General features: G+C 30.6%; 2 protein-coding genes across 3 annotated transcripts in view; one reads left to right on the top strand and one right to left on the bottom strand.

The window, feature by feature from the left end:
• Positions 1-23,943, bottom strand: part of LOC132717063 (lipoxygenase homology domain-containing protein 1-like) — a 120,989-nt gene that overhangs the window by 34,058 nt on the left and 62,988 nt on the right. Inside the window, exons 53-58 of the mRNA XM_060700455.1 lie at positions 23,711-23,865; positions 23,209-23,366; positions 22,055-22,155; positions 20,560-20,723; positions 19,046-19,165; positions 18,198-18,324 (exon numbers count right to left, since the gene is read on the bottom strand). Of these exons, the coding sequence (XP_060556438.1) occupies positions 18,198-18,324; positions 19,046-19,165; positions 20,560-20,723; positions 22,055-22,155; positions 23,209-23,366; positions 23,711-23,865 (825 nt within the window). The remainder of the gene's footprint in view (positions 1-18,197; positions 18,325-19,045; positions 19,166-20,559; positions 20,724-22,054; positions 22,156-23,208; positions 23,367-23,710; positions 23,866-23,943) is intronic.
• LOC132717075 (toll-like receptor 4) lies at positions 1,547-18,884 on the top strand. 2 transcript variants are annotated; one of them, XM_060700473.1, is made up of 2 exons: positions 1,547-2,212; positions 14,960-18,884. In XM_060700473.1, the coding sequence occupies exon 2, from the start codon at positions 15,032-15,034 to the stop codon at positions 17,864-17,866; it is 2,835 nt and encodes a 944-aa protein (XP_060556456.1). In that variant the 5' UTR covers positions 1,547-2,212; positions 14,960-15,031; the 3' UTR covers positions 17,867-18,884. The 2 variants fall into 2 exon arrangements, with proteins under 2 accessions (XP_060556456.1, XP_060556455.1); XM_060700472.1 differs by lacking the exon at positions 1,547-2,212 and adding an exon at positions 2,573-2,921.

Here is a 23,943-nt window from a genome sequence, read left to right on the forward strand (position 1 = left end):
CTTATTTCTGTTCAATGAATACTATAGTATATGTACATCTAGATGATCCCCTGGTCATCTTACGTGACCCCCTTATTTCTGTTCAATGAATACTATAGTATATGTACATCTAGATGATCCCCTGGTCATTTTACGTGATCCCCTTATTTCTGTTCAATGAATACTATAGTATATGTACATCTAGATGATACCCTTGTCATCTTACTTGATCCCGTTAAACGATGTATTTGTTCCAAAATAAGAAATATTATATGTACATCTAGATGATCACCTGGTTATGATACGTGACCCCCTTATTTCTTTTTAAAGAAAACTATAGTATTGAACATGTAGGTGATCCCCTTGTCATTTTACGCGATACCCTCATATCTGTTCCATAATGAAAAAGAGTATGTACATCTAAATGATCCCCTGGTCATCGTACGTGGGCCCCTTATTTCTTTCTGTTCAATTAAAACTATATTAAATGTACATCTACATGATCCCCTTGTCATCTACGTGATCCCCTTATCATCTCACGTGATCCCTTCATTCTTTTCAATGAATACTATAGTATATGTACATCTACATATTCCCTTGTATTCTTACATGATCTCCTTACATCTGTTCCATAATAAAAAAGAGTTTATGTACATATAGATGATCCCCTTGTCATTTATTTGATCCCCTCATATTATGTTCCAGAATGAAAAAGAGTATATACATCTAGATGTCACCTGGTCATCTTACGTGATCCCCTTATTTCTGTTCAATGAAAACTATAGTATATGTACATCTAGATGATCCCTTGGTCATTGATTTGTTTGATCCCCTTACATCTGATATGTAATAAAAAAACGTTTATGTACATCCAGATGATCTTGTAATCTAACGTGATCCCCTTATTTCTGTTCCATGAAAACTATAGTATATGTACATCTAGATAATCCCCTGGGCATCTTACGAGATACCCTTATATCTGTTCCATAATAAAAATGTTTATATGTATTCCCCTAACATATGTTCTTTAAGAACTACAGTGTTTATACACCTTAAAGACCAAATGACCCTTCTTCATATGTATTCCATCACTAGTAATGTATATTTACATCATCTTACATTAACCTCTCATGGATCTTCTATCAAAACTAGTATATGTTCCTGCAGATGATCTCTGGTCCTCTTATAATGTGATTCCTCATATATCTTTCATGATCATAAGTATACATTGTGTACATGTGCATTCAGATGATCTTATAATAATCTTACTTGATATCCTAACATAGGTTCATTTGCTGATTAAATTAGGCATATGAATGAAAAACCATTATTGTACAGTTGTATGTCCTGCAGCTTAAAGCCTGTTTCCATTTTCTAGACATATGCATAAATTTATTAGGGGTATTAAGCATATGCATTATTTCACAGTGACGCTGATGATTTCCATAGATTAAGTCTATTTTAATCAGGATGATAATGCTTTATCAGAAATTCGTGCTAAATTTATAGGCGGGGCTAAATATGCAAAGTGTACTCTCACTCGATCCCTTTTTCTGTTTACCGTTCAGATTCCATAATGGTGATCTGCTTCTCCATCCAGTTCCAATGTTCACAATTAATATCATCATGAAGTGATAGTTCTTTTAAGTCATTATTAACTGTATCATACTCATATTGTAGTGCATTTAGTTTTTCATCAAAAATCTCCAGTTTACTATCAAAGTGGTCCTGTAGCTTTTCAATCCCGCCGATTTGTTTCCTGATTGTATAAATACGTATCATCTTTCAAAGACAGCTCAGATTTAATTTCTACAATATCCTTTGATACAATTTTTAAATCAGTTTTAACTTCCTGTATAGCATTTAGTATCAGTTGCGTATCCTCCAAAGTTCCTGGTCCAGGATTTAGTTCCACATCAGATGACAGCATAAGCAGTCTGCTATAGTAGGTTATGTACATTACATAGCCTGACACTTGGACCTTAATGGACTTTTATAATTAGATACAAATGTGTTGCTATGTCACGATACTTTAGATTTTCATTATACTATTTCAGTTATCTTTTTAATGAACAGACTATGTTCACAAATTATCCTGATAAGCTTAATTAGCTTTATGTTGTCAGATATTAACTATCAACACTTAATTTAACTGTGATCAAGTGTAAAAAAGGAAAATTGATTTGTGTTCTTTTTTATTCTAAACAGTACTGATTGGGTGGCAATCATTTTGGTAAGTGGTTACTTATTTTATGCTATTAAAAGCTTGTTGTTAACTAACATAATATCAATTTTGGAAAATGGTTATTGATAGGAATTTTTAGAATTAAAATGCTAAAAATTACTTTTTATAGATAATTTTTCTTAAGTTAGATTTCAATATTTTTTCTGTCTAAAGAAGATTTAAATAAATCCTATGTAGTAAATCATGCAGCAAAACATTTAAATATAAGTTTGACTTATCAAAGCCACACTAATATGTGTCACAATTTTTTTTTTCCTATCTTAGATCTTAGATTTACTTTCCACTTCACATTTTTATATCTTGTTTATTTATGTACCACAATCTGTATTTGTTTTCAGTCTTAGATAAACTTTTTACTTCAATGTTTTACATCTGGTTTAATTTATGTTAAACTTTGTTCATTTAGAAATAAATAAAGCTATTACATAGCCTGACACTTGGACCTTAATGGACTTTTATAATTAGATACAAATGTGTTGCTATGTGACGATACTTTAGATTTTCATTATACTATTTCAGTTATCTTTTTAATGAACAAACTGTGTTCTCAAATTATCCTGATAAGCTGGATTAGCTTAATTTTGTCAGATATTAACTATCAACACTTAACTGTGATCAAGTGTATAAAAGGAAAATTAATTTGTGTGTTTTTTTTTTTATTCTAAACAGTACTGAATGGGTGGTACTATTTATTTTAGTAAGTGTTTTACATTTACTTTTTTTTTATATTTTTATACATACAGATTGTTGTTAAAACATATTAATTTTGGATAATGGCAATTATTACTGCTAGGAATTCTAGAATTAAAATGCTAAAATTAAGCATCTGGATATGTATCAATTATTTTTAGCTCTTTAGTTTTTAAGGTGCTCCACTGAGGTCAAAATGTCTTAAAGCATAAAGTTTGAAATTTGTGCACAAATTAAGTGAAGCAAAATGAAAAAAAAAAATTCCATAAAGGATAATAAAGAAATATGCCAAGAATTAAACTGGAATTGAAAATTTTTGTGTGAAATTCTTGGCCTGTTTGAGTCAAAAGAATTGCAATGCTTTACATATTTTGAGTAATTTTCCACAATAAAAACAATAGCTTTGATACAACAGAGTGAGGAAATGATTTGAGCCGCATCACGACAAAACCAACATAATGGGTTTGCAACCAGCATGGATCCAGACCAGCCTGCGCATCCGCGCAGTCTGATCAGGATCCATGCTGTTCGCTTACAAACCCTATAACAAGTAGAGAAACTGATAGGGAACAGCATGGATCCTGATCAGACTGTGTGGAAGCGCAGGCTGGTCTGGATCCATGCTGGTCGCAAACCCATTATGTTGGTTTTGTCATGACGCAGCTCATTTGATCAAATGGTACACAAATTTCAGAAAAATATTTCAAACCCTGTCATGTGGAAAAAAATCTCAGTGGTGTCCCTTTAAGAAAAATTCTTAAAAACTAGGGGTAATTTTTGCTTACGGGTTTTATAAATACTATTGGTTATTATTTACTATTTCTGTCAGGTTATTTGGCCTGATATAAAAAAAGGGTTGTTTGGAAAAAGCGACTTGGGTTATATTGAAAACAACCATTTACATACAGCCATATTATCTGTCAAAAATGTTAATGAATTTACAATACAGCAAGCATCTTTTTTTATGCCCCCGCCATATAATGGCAAGGGCATATAGTGTTACCCTGTTCCGTCATTCTGTCCTTCCGTCATCATCAGTTTCCATTCATTATCTTAATAACCGTTGCACATATTGAACTCAAATTTGACATATAGATATGTCATGAGAAAATACAGGTCAAGTCCGAAATTGGTCATGGTTCGATGATTTTTGGCAGAGTTATGCCCCTTTTACTTTGAAAATAATATGAAATTTTCAGTTTCCATTCATTATCTCCCCAACGGTACAACACATTCATCTCAAACTTGACATATGGATATGTCATGAGAAAATACAGGTCAAGTTCAAATTTGATCATGGTTCGATGATTTTTGGCAGAGTTATGCCCCTTTTACTTTGAAAATAATATGAAATTTTCAGTTTCCGTTCATTAACTCCCCAATGGTAGAACAAATTCAACTCAAACTTGACATATGGATATGTCAAAGGAATACGCAGGTCAAGTTCAAATTTGGTCATGGTTCGATGATTTTTGGCAGAGTTATGCCCCTTTTACTTTGAAAATAATATGAAATTTTCAGTTTCCGTTCATTATCTCCCCAATGGTACAATACATTCAACTCAAACTTGGCATATGGATATGTCATGAGAAAATACAGGTCAAGGTCGAATTTGGTCATGGTTTGATGATTTTTGGCAGAGTTATGCCCCTTTTACTTTGAAAATAATATGAAATTTTCAGTTTCCGTTTATTATCTCCCCAACAGTATTACACATTCAACTCAAATTTGACATATGGATATGTCAAAGGAATGCGCAGGTCAAGTTCAAATTTGGTCATGGTTCGATGATTTTTGGCAGAGTTATGCCCCTTTCACTTTAAAAATAATATGAAATTTTCAGTTTCCGTTTATTATCTCCCCAACAGTATTACACATTCAACTCAAATTTGACATATGGATATATTTTTGGAATGCCCAGGCCAAGTTCGAATTTTGTCATGGTTCAATGATTTTTGGCAGAGTAATGCCCCTTTCACTTTGAAAATGATATGAAATTTACAGTTTCTGTTCATTATCAACCCAACAGTGTTACATATTCAACTCAAAATTGACATATAGATATGTCAAAGGAACGCGCAGGTCAAGTTGGAATTTGGTCATGGTTCGATGATTTTTTGGCAGAGTTATGTCCCTTTCACTTTGAAAATAATATAGATACATCTTAGGAATAAGCAGTTTAAGTTGGAATTTGGTCGTTGTTCAATGATTTTGGACAAACTTATCTTTCCTGAATGTTGGAAAAATTTTGAACTTTCAGTTTCAGCACTCATACTTTTGTGGAAATGTATATAGCCATTATTTTGGCTACAAATATGCAAAATGCTATTTTCAAAAGGTTAAGACTGAATAATTTCAGTGCCTTGAACATTGTATAAAAATGGTTTGTGTTAACATTGAAAAGTTTTAAGGGCTTTGAACATAGAATGAAAAAAATAATTTGTACAAACAAATTTGGAACTAAATATTATAACATTTGAAATTTTGGCTGCATGCGGGGGCATCCGTGGCATGATGACACATTTCTAGTTTTTTAGAGAAAAAAAGTGAGATATCTTCAAAAATTAACAGCAGCCATGTACATAAATCTTTTTAATACTGCATGTTTGTAATGACACTGTTCATTGGATAATCATTGGATAATTGTGACGTTTATAAATAGTTTTATATTTACTGCTGCCATCAATTTTTGAAGAAATCTCTTCTTTTTTCCTCAAAAACAAAAAAGGAAGTTTGCTGTATTATAAATTTGTTATATAGATTCTTGAAAGGTTATATGGCCATATATGTAAACGGTTGTTTCCAATATAACCCAAGCTATATACTACATCCAATCAATGTTTATATAGGGCCATATAGCCTGTCAAAAATCTTTCTAATAATATAAACGTCACAATTATCCAGTTGAAAAGCGACATTACAAACATGCAGTATTGTAATGACTGAAATAAATGTTATGGGAAGTCATCACCACAACTAGCATTAAATAGGTTAAGACTTTAACGTATATATTCTTTCACAAAATTTCAGATATTGTCCAATAATCTTTTTTCTAAAATTTGATAAATCTTGACAAAAAAATTTATTGTTTCATAAAATATCGTAAAATGGTCACGTTCTTTTTCATTATCATAAGAGTTCTTTATTGCAAAAAAATTTAAATCTGCATATTTTACGTACAATAATCTATGGTTGAACATGCTATTTTAAGACTAGGATATCCCTACTCATGATTTTGCCTACATTACTTTTTCTTCTCTTGTAAGAGTATTACGTTTCTATACTATTTTCTTGTATTTCTTAAAAAAATTTCTATCATTTTTTTTTAGACTGGGAATAATTAATATTCCTGCTATGTTGTCTATACATGTTGTATTAGGGTTTCTTCTCTTGAAGTGTATTGTATTTTTTTACTATTTCCTTTAATCTTTTTTAAAAAAAATAATTTTTTTTTCATTTCCTTTAAAATTTCTTTTATCATATTTTATCATTTTATGATAATTTATCATATTAATTGTCACATATTACATCAATACAAAATCATTTCAACATTTTGTCACCTTTGTGCAGTAACGGGTTGACTGCTATTAAAACTAACAGGAAATAACCTGTTATTGCACTAAGATGTCGTTGTTACAGAATTTCGGTTTTAATGATTGTATCAGTGCTGCTGTCATTGCTGCACATTAACAGATTTACAATGACGTTTAAGAGGAAAATAGTAGAAAGACATTTTACATAAACAAACACACAAATTTCCGTCAAGATAGAACAAAGAATGGAAACTAGGTGTGCTCGAAACCACATACCCTTTTGCTTTACCACCGAGCTATTTTGCCTTGTGATCGGAATGCAGTAAAATCATAGAGGAAATTGAATAAGTGTAGATTTAATATTCAATTTATTTAACGAGTTGAATAAAATCATATCATGTGAGCCTCTGGCAAGCATAACATTGTTTTATCCCACAAGTTCAATAAATTTAGTATTGAATCTACACGAACATAATATTCAACATTCGAAATATTAATGGTTTAAAGTTAAAACGAGTCATTTTTCTTTGAATCACCTATAGTGTAATGTTAACATTAGCGCACTTTGCACTATTTTTTTTTTTTTTTTTTTTTTTTTTTTTTTTTTTTTTTTTCAGGCCCCAACTGGGTAACCCCATTTATTTCAAATTCTTTTACATTTATACATATAATAGTACATATTTATAGATATAATAGTACCTCATTACATCAGAATATTAAAATAATTACTAAATTTGAGTATAAAGCTATATTTTTGCTGCCTGTTATTGAAAAAAAAAAAAAATATATATATATATATATATATATATATGAAGAGGTATAAGTTACCATGAATTTTTGTCAATATACTACAGATGTGTATGTATGGGGGGAAATCGGTATAATTTTATACATTTTAATAAAGATATTACAACACACATAGCTTTATACCCTTCGAGTAAGTACATTATAATAAAACCATATGTACAATGTAAGAACATTAATTAAGAATGGTATTATCAGGTTAAATTTATTTATCTAATTCAGTATGTCAGTGTAGTTTATTCAATTAAAGATCTTACTAATTGCCATCTATTATTTTCATCTTCTGTCAAGTTTGTATCTTTATAAATATTCCATGCTAATTTAAGACTATTTTTAAAACCAATACATGTGGGTAGCACCTTTTTTCTCTTTGACAAATAAATATATCTTTTTAGTTCTAAAAACAAAATGTCATATTTAAAATCTTTAGATTCTGAACCTAAAATAACTGATTTACAGTTGAAACATTCTTCAAAATTATGTATGTTATCTTTCAGATATTGAAAAAGGCCTTGAATCTTGTGACATTCCCAAAACAAATGCAAAAGTGTTTCTTCATAACAATTACAAAAAGTACACATTTTATTGTTCACAATTTTCATTTTAAACAGAAGTGAATTTGTAGCAATAATTCTATGAATAATTCTTGTTTGGAACCACTGAATGTATGAATCTTTTGTACAATGGAAAACATAACTATAAATTAAATGCCAATTAATGTGATCACCTATAAAGCATGTGTTCCACTTTTCTTGACTTGATGGTAAATCTGAATTCTTAACTAAAGTTTCATATACATATTTCTTATTACTATTCATGAACAAAATAGGTTTTATATAACAACTTATAATAGGGTATTGAACATTAAACAAGTTATTACAAATCATCATATTTAGCGTTTGCATATAAAATTTAATTGCCTGTTTTAAACTATGATATTGTAAAAAATTCACTTGTTTACATGTTACCTGTTCTAAATAATTCAAATCTACAAAATTACCCTGTTCATTAATAATATCTTTCACAAATCTGATGCCTTTATCATACAATATCTGAATAAAAATATATCTGTTTCCAGATAAAAAATTATGATTGTAAAAAAGTGGCATATGTAATACTTGCTCTATATTATCTATAGAAAGTTTTTCAATAAACATCATATAAGCCTTTAAAACATCAATCCAGAAAGCATTTTTAATCTTACTGATAATTACTTTACAAAACATTTTACCTGTGTTAAAAACTTTACCAATATCAAACAATGTATTCACTAGCTTATAACATTTACTGCTGCTATTACTAACACACCTTCTAAACCATTTTATCTTTAAACTATGAACATAACTATTAATGTCAGTCATATTTAAACCACCTTCTTTGTATGTTTTAGTAATTACTGATTGTTTTATTTTTGCCTTGCCCTCCCATATAAAATCATAAAATAAGTCATTCAATGTCTTCAAATAAACAGTACTAGGTGTTGGTAAACTTGTAAAACAATGGGTAAATAATGGAAGCAATATTGATTTAACAACAGTAATTTTTCCAATTGGAGTTAACATTCTCTTTTTCCAGTGGCTAATACTATTTTTTACTTTCTGTAGTTTTTCATTAAAGTTTAAGTTAATCATTTTTTCTAAATCAACATCGAATACTAAACCTAACAATTTAAACTGTGTATCACCCCATGTAAGTTTCCATCTTGTCTTAATTGATCTAGTACTATATTTTAAAGAGCCTATCCAGATAACTTTGGTTTTGTCAAAATTTATTTTTAATCCGGAAATCTCTGAAAATGTATTTAACAAGTTTAAAGAAGCATTTAGTGATTTTTCTGAACCATCTAATAAAAGTGATGTATCATCTGCAAATTGTGAAATTTTATATTCCTCACCGTCTATTGTAATACCTTTAATATCTTTACTTTGCCTAATTTTTATAGCTAATATTTCTGCACATAAAATGAAGATATATGGGGAAATTGGATCGCCTTGTCTACAGCCTCGTTCAACTTTAAAAAAAATTAGATAAAAACCCATTTAAAATAACACAAGTTTCAGTATTATATAGAAACAAAGATATCCATTTTTTAAGCATAGGACCAAAATGAAAAGATGAAAGACATTTCTCAATAAATGTAAAAGATAAAGTATCAAATGCTTTTTCAAAATCTATCATCATTGCTAAACCTGGTATATTATTATCTTCTGTAAATTTCATTATGTCATATAATAATCTAGTATTTTCTCCTATATATCTATTCTTTATAAATCCTGTCTGATCCTTTGAAACTAAATTATCTAGAACACCTTTTAATCTGTTTGCTATACTACCTGATGCTAATTTGTAGACTACATTTAATAAAGTTATTGGTCTCCAATTTTTCAAAAAATGTTTCTGCTTGTTTTCTTTTGGAATACATGTTATTATACCAAGTTTTTGATTTCTACCAAAAGTATTATTTCTATAAGCAAAATTTATAGCTCTAACAACAAAATGACCAATTCTACTCCAAAAGGTTTTAAAGAAGTTAGCCGTAAATCCATCGCAACCTGGGCTTTTATCATTCTTCATATTTTTCAATGTAAAAGAAACTTCATCATACGTAAGAACACCTTCTAGTTTTAACATTTCATCATGAGTCAGAGTAGTAATATCACAATTTCCTAATTCTCTATCAATAACAGATTCATCAGTCAAGTTCACTTTTTTATATAGATTTTCATAAAAACAACAAGTATGTGTGAGTATATCTTTTTGATCATAAATAAATGTTCCGTTATCCATTTCTAAAAAAGGAATATTTTTTTCAGCACAGTATTTTTTTTCTAAATTCAAAAAAAAATTAGAAGGTTTTTCCCCAGATTCAATCCATTGTGACCTTGACCTAATCATAGAACCTTTTATTTTATTATGTCTTATCTGATTTAATTCATTTTGTAAATGTAAGAGTCTGTCTTTATTATCAATTGTCAAATTTTGTTCTATGAGTGATATTTCCTCCATTATTTGTTTTTCATAATTATTTTTCTCTTTAACCTTATAGGAGCTATATGAAATAGTTTTACCTCTTATTTCCATCAAAAGTGTTTCTAAAAATAGTTCATCATTGATTGTAAAGTTAATGTCTTTATTTTTTGTATCTATTATATAGTCTATATTATAAACTGGTATACAATATTGAAGTTTTATTTCATCAATTTTTTCATTTATAATTTTTAAATATTCAATATCATGTAATAAAGCATTGTTAAATTTCCACAAACCTTTACCATGACAAATATGAGAAAAACAAATATCTAAAAATATTATTGAATGATCTGATTTATAACTCACATCAATATCACATTTTCTTACATACTGATACAAATCATTTGATAAAAGAAAAAAATCTAATCTCCCCTGTTGTATAGGATTTGTACGCCTCCATGTAAATTTTTTAATTTCGCCATGTAATTCTCTAAAAGGGTCAATAAGATCTTTATCTTTAATAATATCCAATAAAAAATTTCTGGCTTTTATATTATTAGTTTTGGATTTATAATTATGATAATCTAGATCTGGGTCTTGAACCAGGTTATAATCTCCACAAATTATAAGTGAGTTATTGTCATCAAGTGAGTCTACAGTATCAAAAATACTTTTAAAAAAGCTTGGACTATCTGTATTTGGAGCATATATATTAACTAACGTTAAGTATCTAGTTTCAAAAAGCATTTGTAAAATAATGAAACTTCCAAAATTGTCAGTGTTAATTGACTTGATTTTGATATTTAATTTTTTTCTGAATAAAACTGCAACACCCTTAGCATTAGATTTTTCCATGGCTAAAAAAACATAAACCATCCATTCAGAGTAGACTTTTTTCAACATCTTTTACAAAATGCGTTTCTTGTAGACAAAGTATATCAGCTTTTTTGTATTGAATAAATTGAAAACATCACGCCTCTTTATGCTATCATTCAAACCACGACAATTGTAAGAAAAAATTTTAAGATTAGACATTGAAATTAAGAACCAAAATACATTTTTCGTTATTTATCCAGTTTCCTTTATAACTACAGCTGATTAAAATAGATTTATAAACCCAGTTAGACGACATAAAGCACACTGAAAGGTTCAGTAGCAAACAAACAAGTGAAGACATAGAGAAAAAAATAAAAAACCTGTATAACATAATAAACAATCTGAGAAATATATTATAAAAAAGAAAAGCATAGTTTACAAAGCTATACATGAAAAGAATGAACAAAAATATGAACAGAAAATAAACTGTATAAACAATAAGTAACAACATAACTGTCAAACAATTTGTACAATTACATATGGTAATGCAGCTTAACAACTTAATTTTAAACTATAAATGTATTTTAATTTTAGAAAAACCTTATTTTGTGTACAGCTATTTATGAATGCAATTCTGTTGTTTTATCAAAATCTTTTTAGGATTTTTCTCAATTAATTTTAGAATTGTGCCAAACAACAAAGAATAACCATTCTATAATTTATAATTTGTACCATTTCATACACATATAACTCTTATTTTAAAAAAGTGACATTTTTTCCTCAAAAGATTTGCTGCCGTTTAAGAAAAAAATAACATAAATTCCAAATGCCATAATGTTCTACAAGTGATTAAAAAAATTATTAGTGTTTGTATAATTTCTTGTCAAAGTATAATACTATTATTGTTTTCATTGAAGAAAAAAAAAATAGTAGAAAAACTATAACTTTAATTTACAATTTTAACAATCAAGTAAGCATACTCTAGGTAATAGTATATGAAATCTTATTTCTATAAGCATTAAAGCATCCATCTATATGACACCTTAAACAACAATATACATGTGTAAGCAAAAAGAAGGGGATAAAAACCAACTTTAAACACACAATTTCTGTATCAGCAATGCTATGAACTTCAGGGATATGTACAATAAAGTGTAATCAAAGTTGTGAAAATGAACTTTGGGCCATTTCAATAATTCAATGCCTTATTATTAACTTTTTTATTATACTGTACCATCATATCTCAAAAATACATTAGAAAAACTAATCTTTATCTATGTCATTAAGAATTAAAATTCTCAAGTAAGTTAACTAACTTAATTTACAGCAATTAACATTCACTTTATAGTTTTTTTCTCTCTAAAATTCTATATACTCATATATTCTAGTCAATCACAATATTCAAATATATTCTAGTCAATCACAATATTCAATTCTTATAAGTCATAATCCAAATGATTACATTTGCGTTCCTTTACATTTAAGCAATCCATAGTCTCATACCTTGACTTTCTTTTCTGTTTACTTTTTTTTTCTCACGAGATCTTCTTATTGTCTCATCAATGTTATCATACACATCAAATTTAATACGCTCACCAGTCAATGTTTCTGCAAATACTGAGCCATTGAAAAACCAAGCTGATTTAATTTCCCTATGAAATGACAATCTATTTATAAGTCTAGAGTTCATAATTGTGACATCTTCAGCTATTCTATGTTCAGCATCTCTCATACTTTTCCTCTTTCTCATCACAGATGTTTTAACAGCATTGTTTACTGCTTTTATGATAGCAGGTCTGATATGTCCCGGTTTGGTTGGTAACCTGTGTATGGCCATAATATCCTCCTTTCGTAATTCGACGTTTTCCTTTTTAAGAAGGCCTTGTACTTTCTCTGTCAAAGTTATCTGGGTTTCATGTCTTTCATCTGGAACGCCAAATATCTTTATGTTGTTTTTCCTAGAGTATTGCTCGTTTCTATTTGCTCTTCGACTGGCATCTATGCACATGTCTTCAGACTTTTGCAGTCTCTCCTCTAATTCTTCTATCTTTTTGTTATATTCCTCATCTGTTTTTGTCTGTTTATCTTTCATAATATCATTTTCAAACCTCAAAGTTTTTATTTGCTCTTCTAAGTCTTTGGTTTTTTCTGCTACTTTGGAGCTTACTGTCTCTAAAATCTTCTCTTCCATTTTATTCATTATATGTGTGATTGTATTTGTTATTAATGTCTCTATGTCTTCTTTTCTGAGCATCGATTCCTGTAATATGTCCAGCTGGTTTTGGATCACTGACAAGTTCATACTCTCATTGCTGGTGTCACTTAGTTCTGATAATGTCCTTTTTGTTTGTTTAGTTGGTTGTTGCATTGTTGATTTGGTGTGTGTTTGTTGGGCTTTTGGCAAAGCTTTGCTTTTCTCTTTTCCTCCTTCTTGTGTTCGAATTTGACATGTACCAGCTGATGCAGCCATATTTTTGGTACTCATTGTAATGAATTTTTTAAAACTATCCCTGTTTAGACTATTGACCTTGATCTTAGGTAGATATATATCATTTCACTATATAACTGTTTATTACAATTTTGTCCCTCTGGTCATATATCATATATATATATAGTCTTGATTGTGCTTTTTACAACAGCAATAACCTCCAGGCCAAACACAAAAAACCGAGAATCTCACAAGTGTATTTTAATCCAAAGCAGAGATAATCCAATAATAATCCAATAATAATAGATGAACTGACCACTGTATCAGCTATTCAATAATCCATATAATAATCCACTTTATACAGCTCTCTCAATGTAAAAAAAAAAAAAAAAAAAAAAAAAGAGAAGACAAAGAAATTTTCATATCATCACTAATATCTCTAAAACTGTAGCTCCTTTTTTAGTCAAATTTCAGCATCATATACTTTAAATTATCACCTTCCTCATCATATAAAAATTGGCATTTTCTCTCTTATTTATCCATATGTAATTGACAAAAATGATCAGAGCACTTTTACACAAACATTCTCAAACAAATCCCCTCAGGCAAACGCCTGTATAAGTAAGTTATTAAGTAAGTAAGTAACGACTTTATTTAACAAGGCTAACACATTCTGTTTCCCGATCTTCCATGTGGGCCTCACAAATGCTGTCACATCAAAGTGTTATTACACTATTGTAAATATTGTTTTATTAAACTCTTGTGCGTGGTCTATGTGCTATGTTTGTATAAAGTACAAATGATGTCACACCAAAGTGTTATTACACTATCGTAAATATTGTTTTATTTAACTCCTGTGCCGTGGTCTATGTGCTATGTTTATATATAGTACAAATAATGTCACATCAAAGCGTTATTACACTATTGTAAATATCGTTTTATTAAACTCTTATGCTGTGGTTTATGTTATAAATCTAAATACTTTTGATACAATGCAATGAGTCCCAATGTAAATGACTAATGATGATTTTCACACTTTGCTGATACATGTGTAGTTAAAAATACCACAACACTGTAATGGTCATATGGCGACATTTTCTTTGTCCAAAAAGCAGAATTAATTAAACAAAAAATTAATAAATAAATAAACACTATTACAATAATATTTTGTTGTTTTTTTTAAATATTTTCTGATACATAGAAACTGATGTATTGTAAAATTCTCTGAAACAGTACCCATTTGTAAATGTTTCACAAAAACATAGTGTCATATTTGAAAAAAAAAATTCTGCTCCAATGAATGATAAATATCACCTCTATCCTAAAAGTCATGCTTAAACTATAATTTTCTATTCAGCCTTTGCTTGCATGTGGTCTTTATAAGGAGATCGTCTGTATTACAGGATAAACTTTACATGCCTTATAAATTGTTATTTACTGCATTAATCAAATCTGACATTAACATTCTATTTTGAACCTGTTTTTATTTTTCAGATAAACAGTGATTACAAACATTTATTAGCATCCTCAAAGTGATAAAAAAGGAAGCAGGGTGGTAAGATTAAGATGTTGATGTATACAAACATTATTTTCCTTATGATAAGTACGACAACATGTGTTGTGCAATACACAGATGATTTAAATGAAATGTTTCAAAATGTCAACGACATATTCAGCGTTTACCGAGGACAGTCGTTTGAGAAACCTACTACAGCCGAAGAATGTCATGATATCCCACAATGCCATTGTATTGACCCAGGCTCAGGGCAAGGGTTACTCGTTGACTGTAAGAGACAGAATCTGACCGAAATTCCATCCAAACTACCACTCAACACAACGCAACTTATACTGTCAATGAATTCTATTTCTTCAATACCAGCAAATATATTCAAAAACTATGTTAACATGACATTTTTAGACTTATCCTACAACAAGATAACGCAGCTCGGAAAAGATAGCTTCAACGGATTAGAAAACCTCAAAATTTTAAACCTTGAAATGAATCAGGTCAGATACACAAATATAACAATCCATTATAAAACATTTCAACCGTTGATTCATTTATCTGCCATTAACTTACAGCAAGATTTATCCGAAATTTCCAATAAAGAACGGTATCCGAAAGAAGCTTTAGCACACTTAATCAACTTAAAACAACTTGCCATAGATGTAATGCCAACAAACGCATTTCATAAACAATCTGAAGGAATGTCAATTTCCACATTAAATTATCAATCTCTCAAACTTGAGTATTTACAACTAGGTGGAATCAACCGAAGATGTAATATTCCTGAAATCTTCCAGGGTATGTTCAAAAATCTGCCTGACCTCCGAAATCTGACGATTCAAGACTGCAAATTGAAGTCTGTTCAAAACAAAAGTTTCACTGAATTACCAAAACTTGAAAGCCTTGATCTTTCAAACAATGAAGAACTTCAGTTCAAAAGTCTGGCAAATATATCATATGGGTTACAATTCACAAACATTAAAACACTAATTTTAAGAAAAATTCATGCAACATTTGGGGATTGTACGAAACTTACAGCTCATAACTTGAGATATATATACAACTTGTCTTTGAAGTACATATTCTTAGACTCAAACAGACTGGCTTTATTTGAAAGGGATGCTGTCAAATTCATCCCTCGTAGTTTAATCGGCTTATCTCTAAATGACAACAAACTAATGCTCGGAAAATATGTCATTCAAATAGCCATAAATATAGCATTTAATGACTTCTTTGCTAATCTAAAAGTATTTCTTATTGCTTCGCAAAGAGTAAATCATAGTTTCAAAGAACTGTTTAGCCATATGTCAATGCAAGAGATACTTACGATGCTAGGAGATCATCAAAAACACAAACGATCTCTTAATTCAGACAAACGATCATCAGTAGCAAATGTGAAATATGATACAAGAAACTTTGAACTCTTTGGTCCAAGAGATGTCCTTGAAACAAGTCCAAATACGTATCACACAGGCATAAAATTTCTTTCAAGACTTCTACTGAGATTCTTTGGAAGTAGGTGCCAAAGTTGCACAAATATTTCACCATTGATTTTACCATTACCCCTACCAATGAATCTAACAGTTGCCGATCTAAGCCACTTGGGCATAAAAACTATAATCAAACCCCTTTGCTTCTGTGAAAACAAACTACAAAATCTGTCCCTAAATGGAAACACCTTTTGGTACTGGAAAGGACCTCTAATGGGGTTAAATGAATTGACACATTTAAATTTGGCATGGGACTACTGTCAAAAAATATCTCTCGACTTTTTTCATCATTTCCCAAAACTCAGGCTTTTAAATGTATCAGGAAACTATCTTGGATTTCCACTTAGTTCTGATAACGACGGAACAATATTCAGCAAACTTTCAAAACTTGAGATTCTTCATATGTCCTCAAATAAAATTCAGTTCATGCCAACAATTATTTTCAAGGGACTGGAACTACTTCAGGAGTTGTACCTTGATTCTAATCAAATAAACATCGTCAACTGGAATATGGATCACATGACGGAGTTAAAATTCATCGATTTAAGTGACAATCAGATAGTAAAGATTGATGGAAATGTTCGTCATCAATGGAATAATCTCGCCTCACAACATGCCCTGTACATCAACCTGGCAAACAACTCTTTCATTTGCAACTGTATGTATATAGATCAAATAAACTGGTTTTCAGACACAAATGTATGTTTTATTAACCCCCGTGGGTACAAATGTAAGTTCAACAACAATACCAGTGGTAACTTAATCAGTGCTGATGTCATAAGCCGATCTCTTACTAAGGATTGTGCTAACTATATGACACTTATTCTATCAACATCTTTGGCACTGCTCGCAACAATAATTTTAACAGTTTCAGGGATAGCTTATCGGTACCGATGGAATCTGCGTTATATGTACTACTCTGCCAAATTCAAATTAAAAGGTTATAGTCCCGGAAATACAGAAGAGGACGAATTTGAACATGATGTGTTTATATCTTATGCAGATGGTGACGGAACTTTTGTGCGTCGTAATCTAGTTCCTGAACTTGAAAATAATCGAGGATTAAATCTGCTTGTACATGATAGAGACTTTCAAGCTGGAAACTACGTGAATGATAATATCATGAAGGCTATAACGACGTCCCGTAAAACACTTATCATCATGTCACGACATTTTCTTCAAAGCAAGTGGTGTTGTTACGAAATGAACATGGCAAGAATGGAAGGGATTCAGACAGGACGTGAAGTGATATGTATCTTAATGAAGGAAGAAGTTCCAACTTCTGGTCTGCCTCTGGAAATCATTGACATCATAAGGAACAAAACATACATAGAATGTCCCGCAGAAAATCCGAATCATCTACAACAGTTTTGGGACCGGCTCGCTGATGCCATAATAAATTAACAATATTTTGATCAATACTATCCTTCCTTAACTTGCAAGAACATAGTGATTACCTTTTGCCACCAGTTTAGAGCTCGTCCAGCCTATACATCCATGCAGTCTGACCAAGCTCTAAACTGTTGGTAGCTCAATTTTTGTATTTTGATATTGAAATCTCTTTAACTTTATATTGATTGTTTTAAAATTCAAAACTAGGCACAAATAAGGCAAAATCAGTAAGTTATGGGTAAATTTTCATGTTAATATAAAAGTAGTAACAGAAAACCTTTAAAATTTTGTCTTATGTGGAACACAGCATGTGGAGTAAACATGTATATTTTTTATGATTTACCTGGAGTAGGACCGTCTGCTTGTTTAATTGGCTGCTCACGCCAGAAGTCTTGGTATGCATCCATCTTTAACCATGTTGAAGATGGTACTTCATACACCTTATTCTTAGCTTCATCTGTCAATCTTAACTGTGAATTCATAAATAAAACATAGATCAAACAAAATTTTAGTACAGAATTCATGTAAAAAACATATTTTACTTGGATTTTGGAACTGATCATAGTTTTTTTCAGGGATTTATGAAGACATAAATATCTAAAACTGACTAGAAGCAGCTAACAAACAGACATGAAGTCTTCAATGTTATTAAATTCTGAAAAAACACTTTCTTTCAACTTCTTATAATAATTTTTTATCAATCTTCAAGAAGTATAAATGGTCAATATTTGTGATGAAAACAGCAATTTTATTGTTATATCTATCTGAATTATAAGACAAAATAATATCTATACATACGAAATTTTGCATCACATATATTGATCCATATTCCATGTATATAATATTGTATATATATTTGCTGAATTCATGTAGTAATGTATATGTTTTAAACGAAACATTCTGTTTTATTTGACTTTTATTTCTGCATTAACGTCACATTCCATTTAGCTTATAGTTAAACAGATGCTGCATCATTTGTTATTTTACAAACCTTATTTTTTTCTGAAGAAGACTAAAATAAAATGTCAAAAGCTAAGGAAAGTGTTTGTATTTTTTTTAACAGATTATATAATTTATATTTAGATATCACTGAAATACACTCTTCATGGCTATAGCATTTTTCATTTATTCTAATGAGTCAAATAGAATGGGTTGCAAATAAAGTTAGGCAGATAAGAATGGTTTACAAACCTGATCAAGAAGCCATGATGGACTTTGTGTATAATCATATAACCAGTCTTTGTCAGAATCAGCACCATGAAATCCTATGCGTACTTTATATAAATCACTCAATTCTTCCATCACTCGGGCCTAAAAACATTAAATTACTAATACAAGAAATGGTTTTAACATAGAAATAACAAAATTATGACAAATAAGACAATTACAATACTTCTTTTCAAAAATTATGATAAATATGACATTAACAATAAGCCTCTTCAAAAGTTTATGGTAAATATGACATTTACAATAAGCCTCTTCAAAAGTTAATGGCAAGTATGGCATTTACAATAAGTCATTTCAAAAGTTTATGGCAAATATGTCATTTACAATAAGCCTCTTCAAAAGTTTATGGCAAATATGACATTTACAATAAGCCTCTTCAAAAGTTTATGGCAAATATGACATTTACAATAAGCCTCTTCAAAAGTTTATGGCAAATATGACATTTACAATAAGCCTCTTCAAAGTTTATGACAAATATGACATTTACAATATGTCTTTTCAACGATTATGACAAATATGACATTTACAATAAGCCTCTTCAAAGTTTATGACAAATATGACTTTTACAATAAGCCTCTTCAAAGATAATGACAAATATGACACTTAAAACAAGCCTCTTCATAGATTATGACAAATATGACATTTATAATACCTCTCTTCAAAGATTATGAAAAATATGACAATTACAATATGTCTCCTCAACGATTATGACATTTACAATATATGTCTCTTCAAAAATTATGACAAATATGACATTTACAATAAGCTTCTTCTGTAGACTTGAGAATAGGTTATCTGCTGATATTACTAGAAAAGAGAATCATACTCTGTTACTCTACTTCAAATACATGAAACAACTAACTCATGTCTACAGAAAATGTCAAACTTGCTATGATGTATGACTTCACTTTTTTTTATGGTATTTCTGTTCTTTGTTATACAGACACTGTTACCGTCATGGTTATGAAGAGGCATAAATTGTAATCTCCATTATCACTTAAACTGCCTGTATGGCTCCTTCACATACAAGGCTTTAACATCCTTAGCCAAATTTAGAAAACCAGTGTAAGATATCAATGAGGTGTGGAGAATCTGTCTGTTAACTACTTAACCACTGACGTTATTTGACATGACGGGACTGAAAATTATGTTCCTCTTGAATAACTTGTAAGCAAAATTTTAGATCGTTTGCTCAATCCATTTTTTCCAGAATAAATGCTTTAAACTCAAATTGGGCCAAGAATAACACTAAATTTTGATTTTTAATTTACTATAACTAATAATTTAATAGACCATATTTTAATTATCTTTTGCATAGCTTTCTGTGTAAAGTACCCTAGCTGATCTATGTAAAAAATTCAAATTTTATGTCTTATAGCTTTTGAACCTCAGTGGAGTTCCTTTAAACTAGAACTAAAATTTTTATCAGCTTTTCTTATCACAGGTATAGTTTAAAAGAAAATATAACATGTACTTACATTAAATATATCTGAAGCACCTGGTTTGAATTTGAAACCCTGTCTTTCTCCTATGATAACTGTGTCATTTTTACCATTCTCTTGATACAACACCAGTTCTACAGGACACTGGGTACCGGCCGGGGCGTCCCCTCCAGTTATAGTCTCAATCCTCCATGGATAACCTGCAATATGCCATTTATTGTCTTATTTATTCGAACTGAATTTCAATATGATGAGGGGGGGCTTTTGTCCTTTTGTCATATAGATGGGGGAGGGGGGGGCTTTCGTCCACCTTGTCATTTTAGATGGCGGGGCTTTCGTCCGGGGTGGGGGTGGGGTGGGTGTTGGAGCGGGGGCTTTTGTCCGTATCCTGAAGCTTATTAAATCCATAAAATGGCAAAATTATAGGACTTTTAAAAAGTTATAACTAAACTGTATATTAAATTTCATTATCACTTATAAATGAATTTTTTATACAAATGCATAATTTCATGTCTTTTTTTTTTTCATCACAATTATACTTCTCATTTTTTATTTTTCACACTTAAATCAAGTGTTTGACATGCTTGACATTGTGATTGTAATATTAGTGTCAAGATAAATGGTTTCTGCTAAGTGGAAGATACATTTTGAAGGTTTTACAATCTCAATTCCTTTACATCTTTTTCAATTTCCAGATTTTTGAAGTAAATTTGAATTGAAATAACCCAAATTTTACCAGAAAATCGTTTGGAATTCAGAATTTAGAAGTTCCGGAATTCACAGGCATTGATTACATAGAAAACAGGAGAAATTTCGGGACCCTGAAAAATGTTCTGATTTTAGATAGTTTCCGGAATATTAGAAGTTCCGGAAATCAGCAGTTACACTGTACATAATGATTCAGCAAAACAACTTGCAAGTAATGATCATTTTAGAAAACAAGGTACAAATAATGAGAATTATGTCAAAGTAGGTTAAGAAAGTAAAATTCTAGCCAAAACTGGCACATCAAATTAGCTTTAAATTCTAGAAAGAGTAACAAACTATGATTATATAGAACAAGAATGCTACACCTAAACACCTTAGAAACAGTGATCAGCACTTTTCTCAAAAGTAGTGAATATAGTTGGCATTTTGCCAAGAAAATAATGCGAGTTTTGTTTATCTTACTAAAATCGATTGCATATTCAGAAAAATTATGCTAATTACATGTAAATCTACAGTTTGAAGCTTTATCTCAAATACTTGCATGTTACAGTTATATGACAACAAGAAATAATATGAGCCGTGTCACAACAAAACCAACTTAGTGCGTTTGCGACCAGCATGGATCCAGACCAGCCTGCTCATCCACGCAGTCTGATCAGGATCCATGCTATTCGCTAACCAACTCTATTACAAGTAGAGGAACTGATAGCGAACAGCATGGATCCTGATCAGACTGCGCGGATGCGCAGGCTGGTCTGGATCCATGCTGGTCGCAAATGCACTATGTTGGTTTTGTCATGACATGGCTCATATCATAACAGACCTGGAAGATCTTCGTCAGCTTCCTCCTCATCACTGACCAGTATCTCCGACAACATTAGTGTCTGTTCTATACCATTCTCCCCATCTCCTTCATCTAACCATCTAATATAACAAAATATATCACCCTATATAATCATAGGTATTTGTGTTTTATTCATGGAAATATACATCTTGTTTGTAATAAAATATCTCAGTCATAGGCTGGCTGGTAGTAATATCAAAATATATCACCCATATAATCATAGGTATTTGTGTTTTATTCATGGAAATATACTGATTGTTTGTAATAAAATATCTCAGTCATAGACTCGTAGTGACATAGTTAAACCTTCTGGATGTTGTGTAAATCCACTATTATTGCAGAAGAGTTTAATCCTTACAGGGACTTGAACATAATCCTTTATATACTAATAGGTGCAGTGAATTTGCATTTTGTTTATAGCAGTATACTACCAGTTTGTAAAAATATCTCATAGACTGGCAGGTAGTGACCTAGGTAATTGTTCATGACTTTGTGGAAGTCCTTGTTAACTGCATAAGATTCCTAAATTTTCAAGGACGTTTAATTCTTTCATGCCAGGATGACAATTCTTTAAGACTATGGTCCGTAAGTGGCTTTAAAAAGATGCCCTATTGTACCTTCAATTTGCATTTAGGGGCAGAAGAGGACATACTTGTATGACAACTTTTCAGGGAAAGTTTATCAAGCATTACTTTAAGTGGAAATCTTGGCAGAAACAACAACAGCTTTCAGTAGGACATCACATTCTACTCTTCTTTATAGTGCTTTATAATAAAACAAGAGCCTGGATAATGTAGAAATGTCTAAGTTCAAAAAGGGTCATAATTCTGTCAAAATCAATGTTAGAGTTATAGGCCTTCAACAGTGACCTCCTATTGTGCTATCAAATAAGTGTGTGAAGTTTCAACAAATTCCCTTCAATAGTTTTTGAGAAACCGGCTTGCATGTAAAAAGTTAACCTAAGTTTGACACCAACACCGACACCTGGGTGAGTACAACAGCTCTTCCTATACTTCGAAGGGTCAAGCTACAAACCATGACATTACAATCAAATAGACGGAGAATGGAACCCAATGCAGTAATGGTTCCCCTATCTATGAAACAGCCTACATAAACAAGTATAAATCAATTACCTCTCATATCTGAAGATGTATCGTATCGTAGTTTCCTCTGACTCTTTGATAACAACACGATCTAACAGCCAGCCAGAACCTGGACCTGAACCGTCATGTTTTATTTTAATCTTGGTTAATTTACCAAGATCAACAGCTCCGATTGTAAATATATCTTTCTGTAAAAAATTTATTATACAATTATAATTCACATTTGAATCCACACTGAGATGGGTCTATATAATGTGATAATCTGTTTGTGGTAACATTCTAAAACATTGAAAACAGATTTCTTATTTTTTCAAAAAATTAAAAAATTAAACAACACATTACAAAACTTTTAATAATTAAAGGATGCCCTGACTATTTCAAAATTAAAAACAAAATCATAAACTAAAATCTCACAATCAAACTATCACAAATTTTGTAACAATGACCTTTCATCGAGTATGTAAAAATTTGCAGCACGAGTTTCTCTATGATGTTACAGATACAAAATAAAGTTTTAAAACTGAAAACTTACATTTCCCTGTTCAAATTTGTTAGAATGAGTTTTGGAGGCCATCAGCCTACGATACCCAGAATCTCCACATTCTCCGAAGATTTGAAGGTAAACATTCGCATCGGTCCCCGATTTTGATTCGTCCCCAGTGAACACACTCACTTCATATTGATATACTGTGCAAAAAAAAAATTGTCTAAGTATTACCCTACTAAATATGCATTAACAGAAACGTCCTTCTTTGAATCTTTAAC

This window comes from Ruditapes philippinarum, unplaced genomic scaffold (assembly GCF_026571515.1).
Source record: "Ruditapes philippinarum isolate M1 unplaced genomic scaffold, ASM2657151v2 ctg61_1_1_1_1, whole genome shotgun sequence".
In the NCBI taxonomy this organism is placed as follows: domain Eukaryota; kingdom Metazoa; phylum Mollusca; class Bivalvia; order Venerida; family Veneridae; genus Ruditapes; species Ruditapes philippinarum.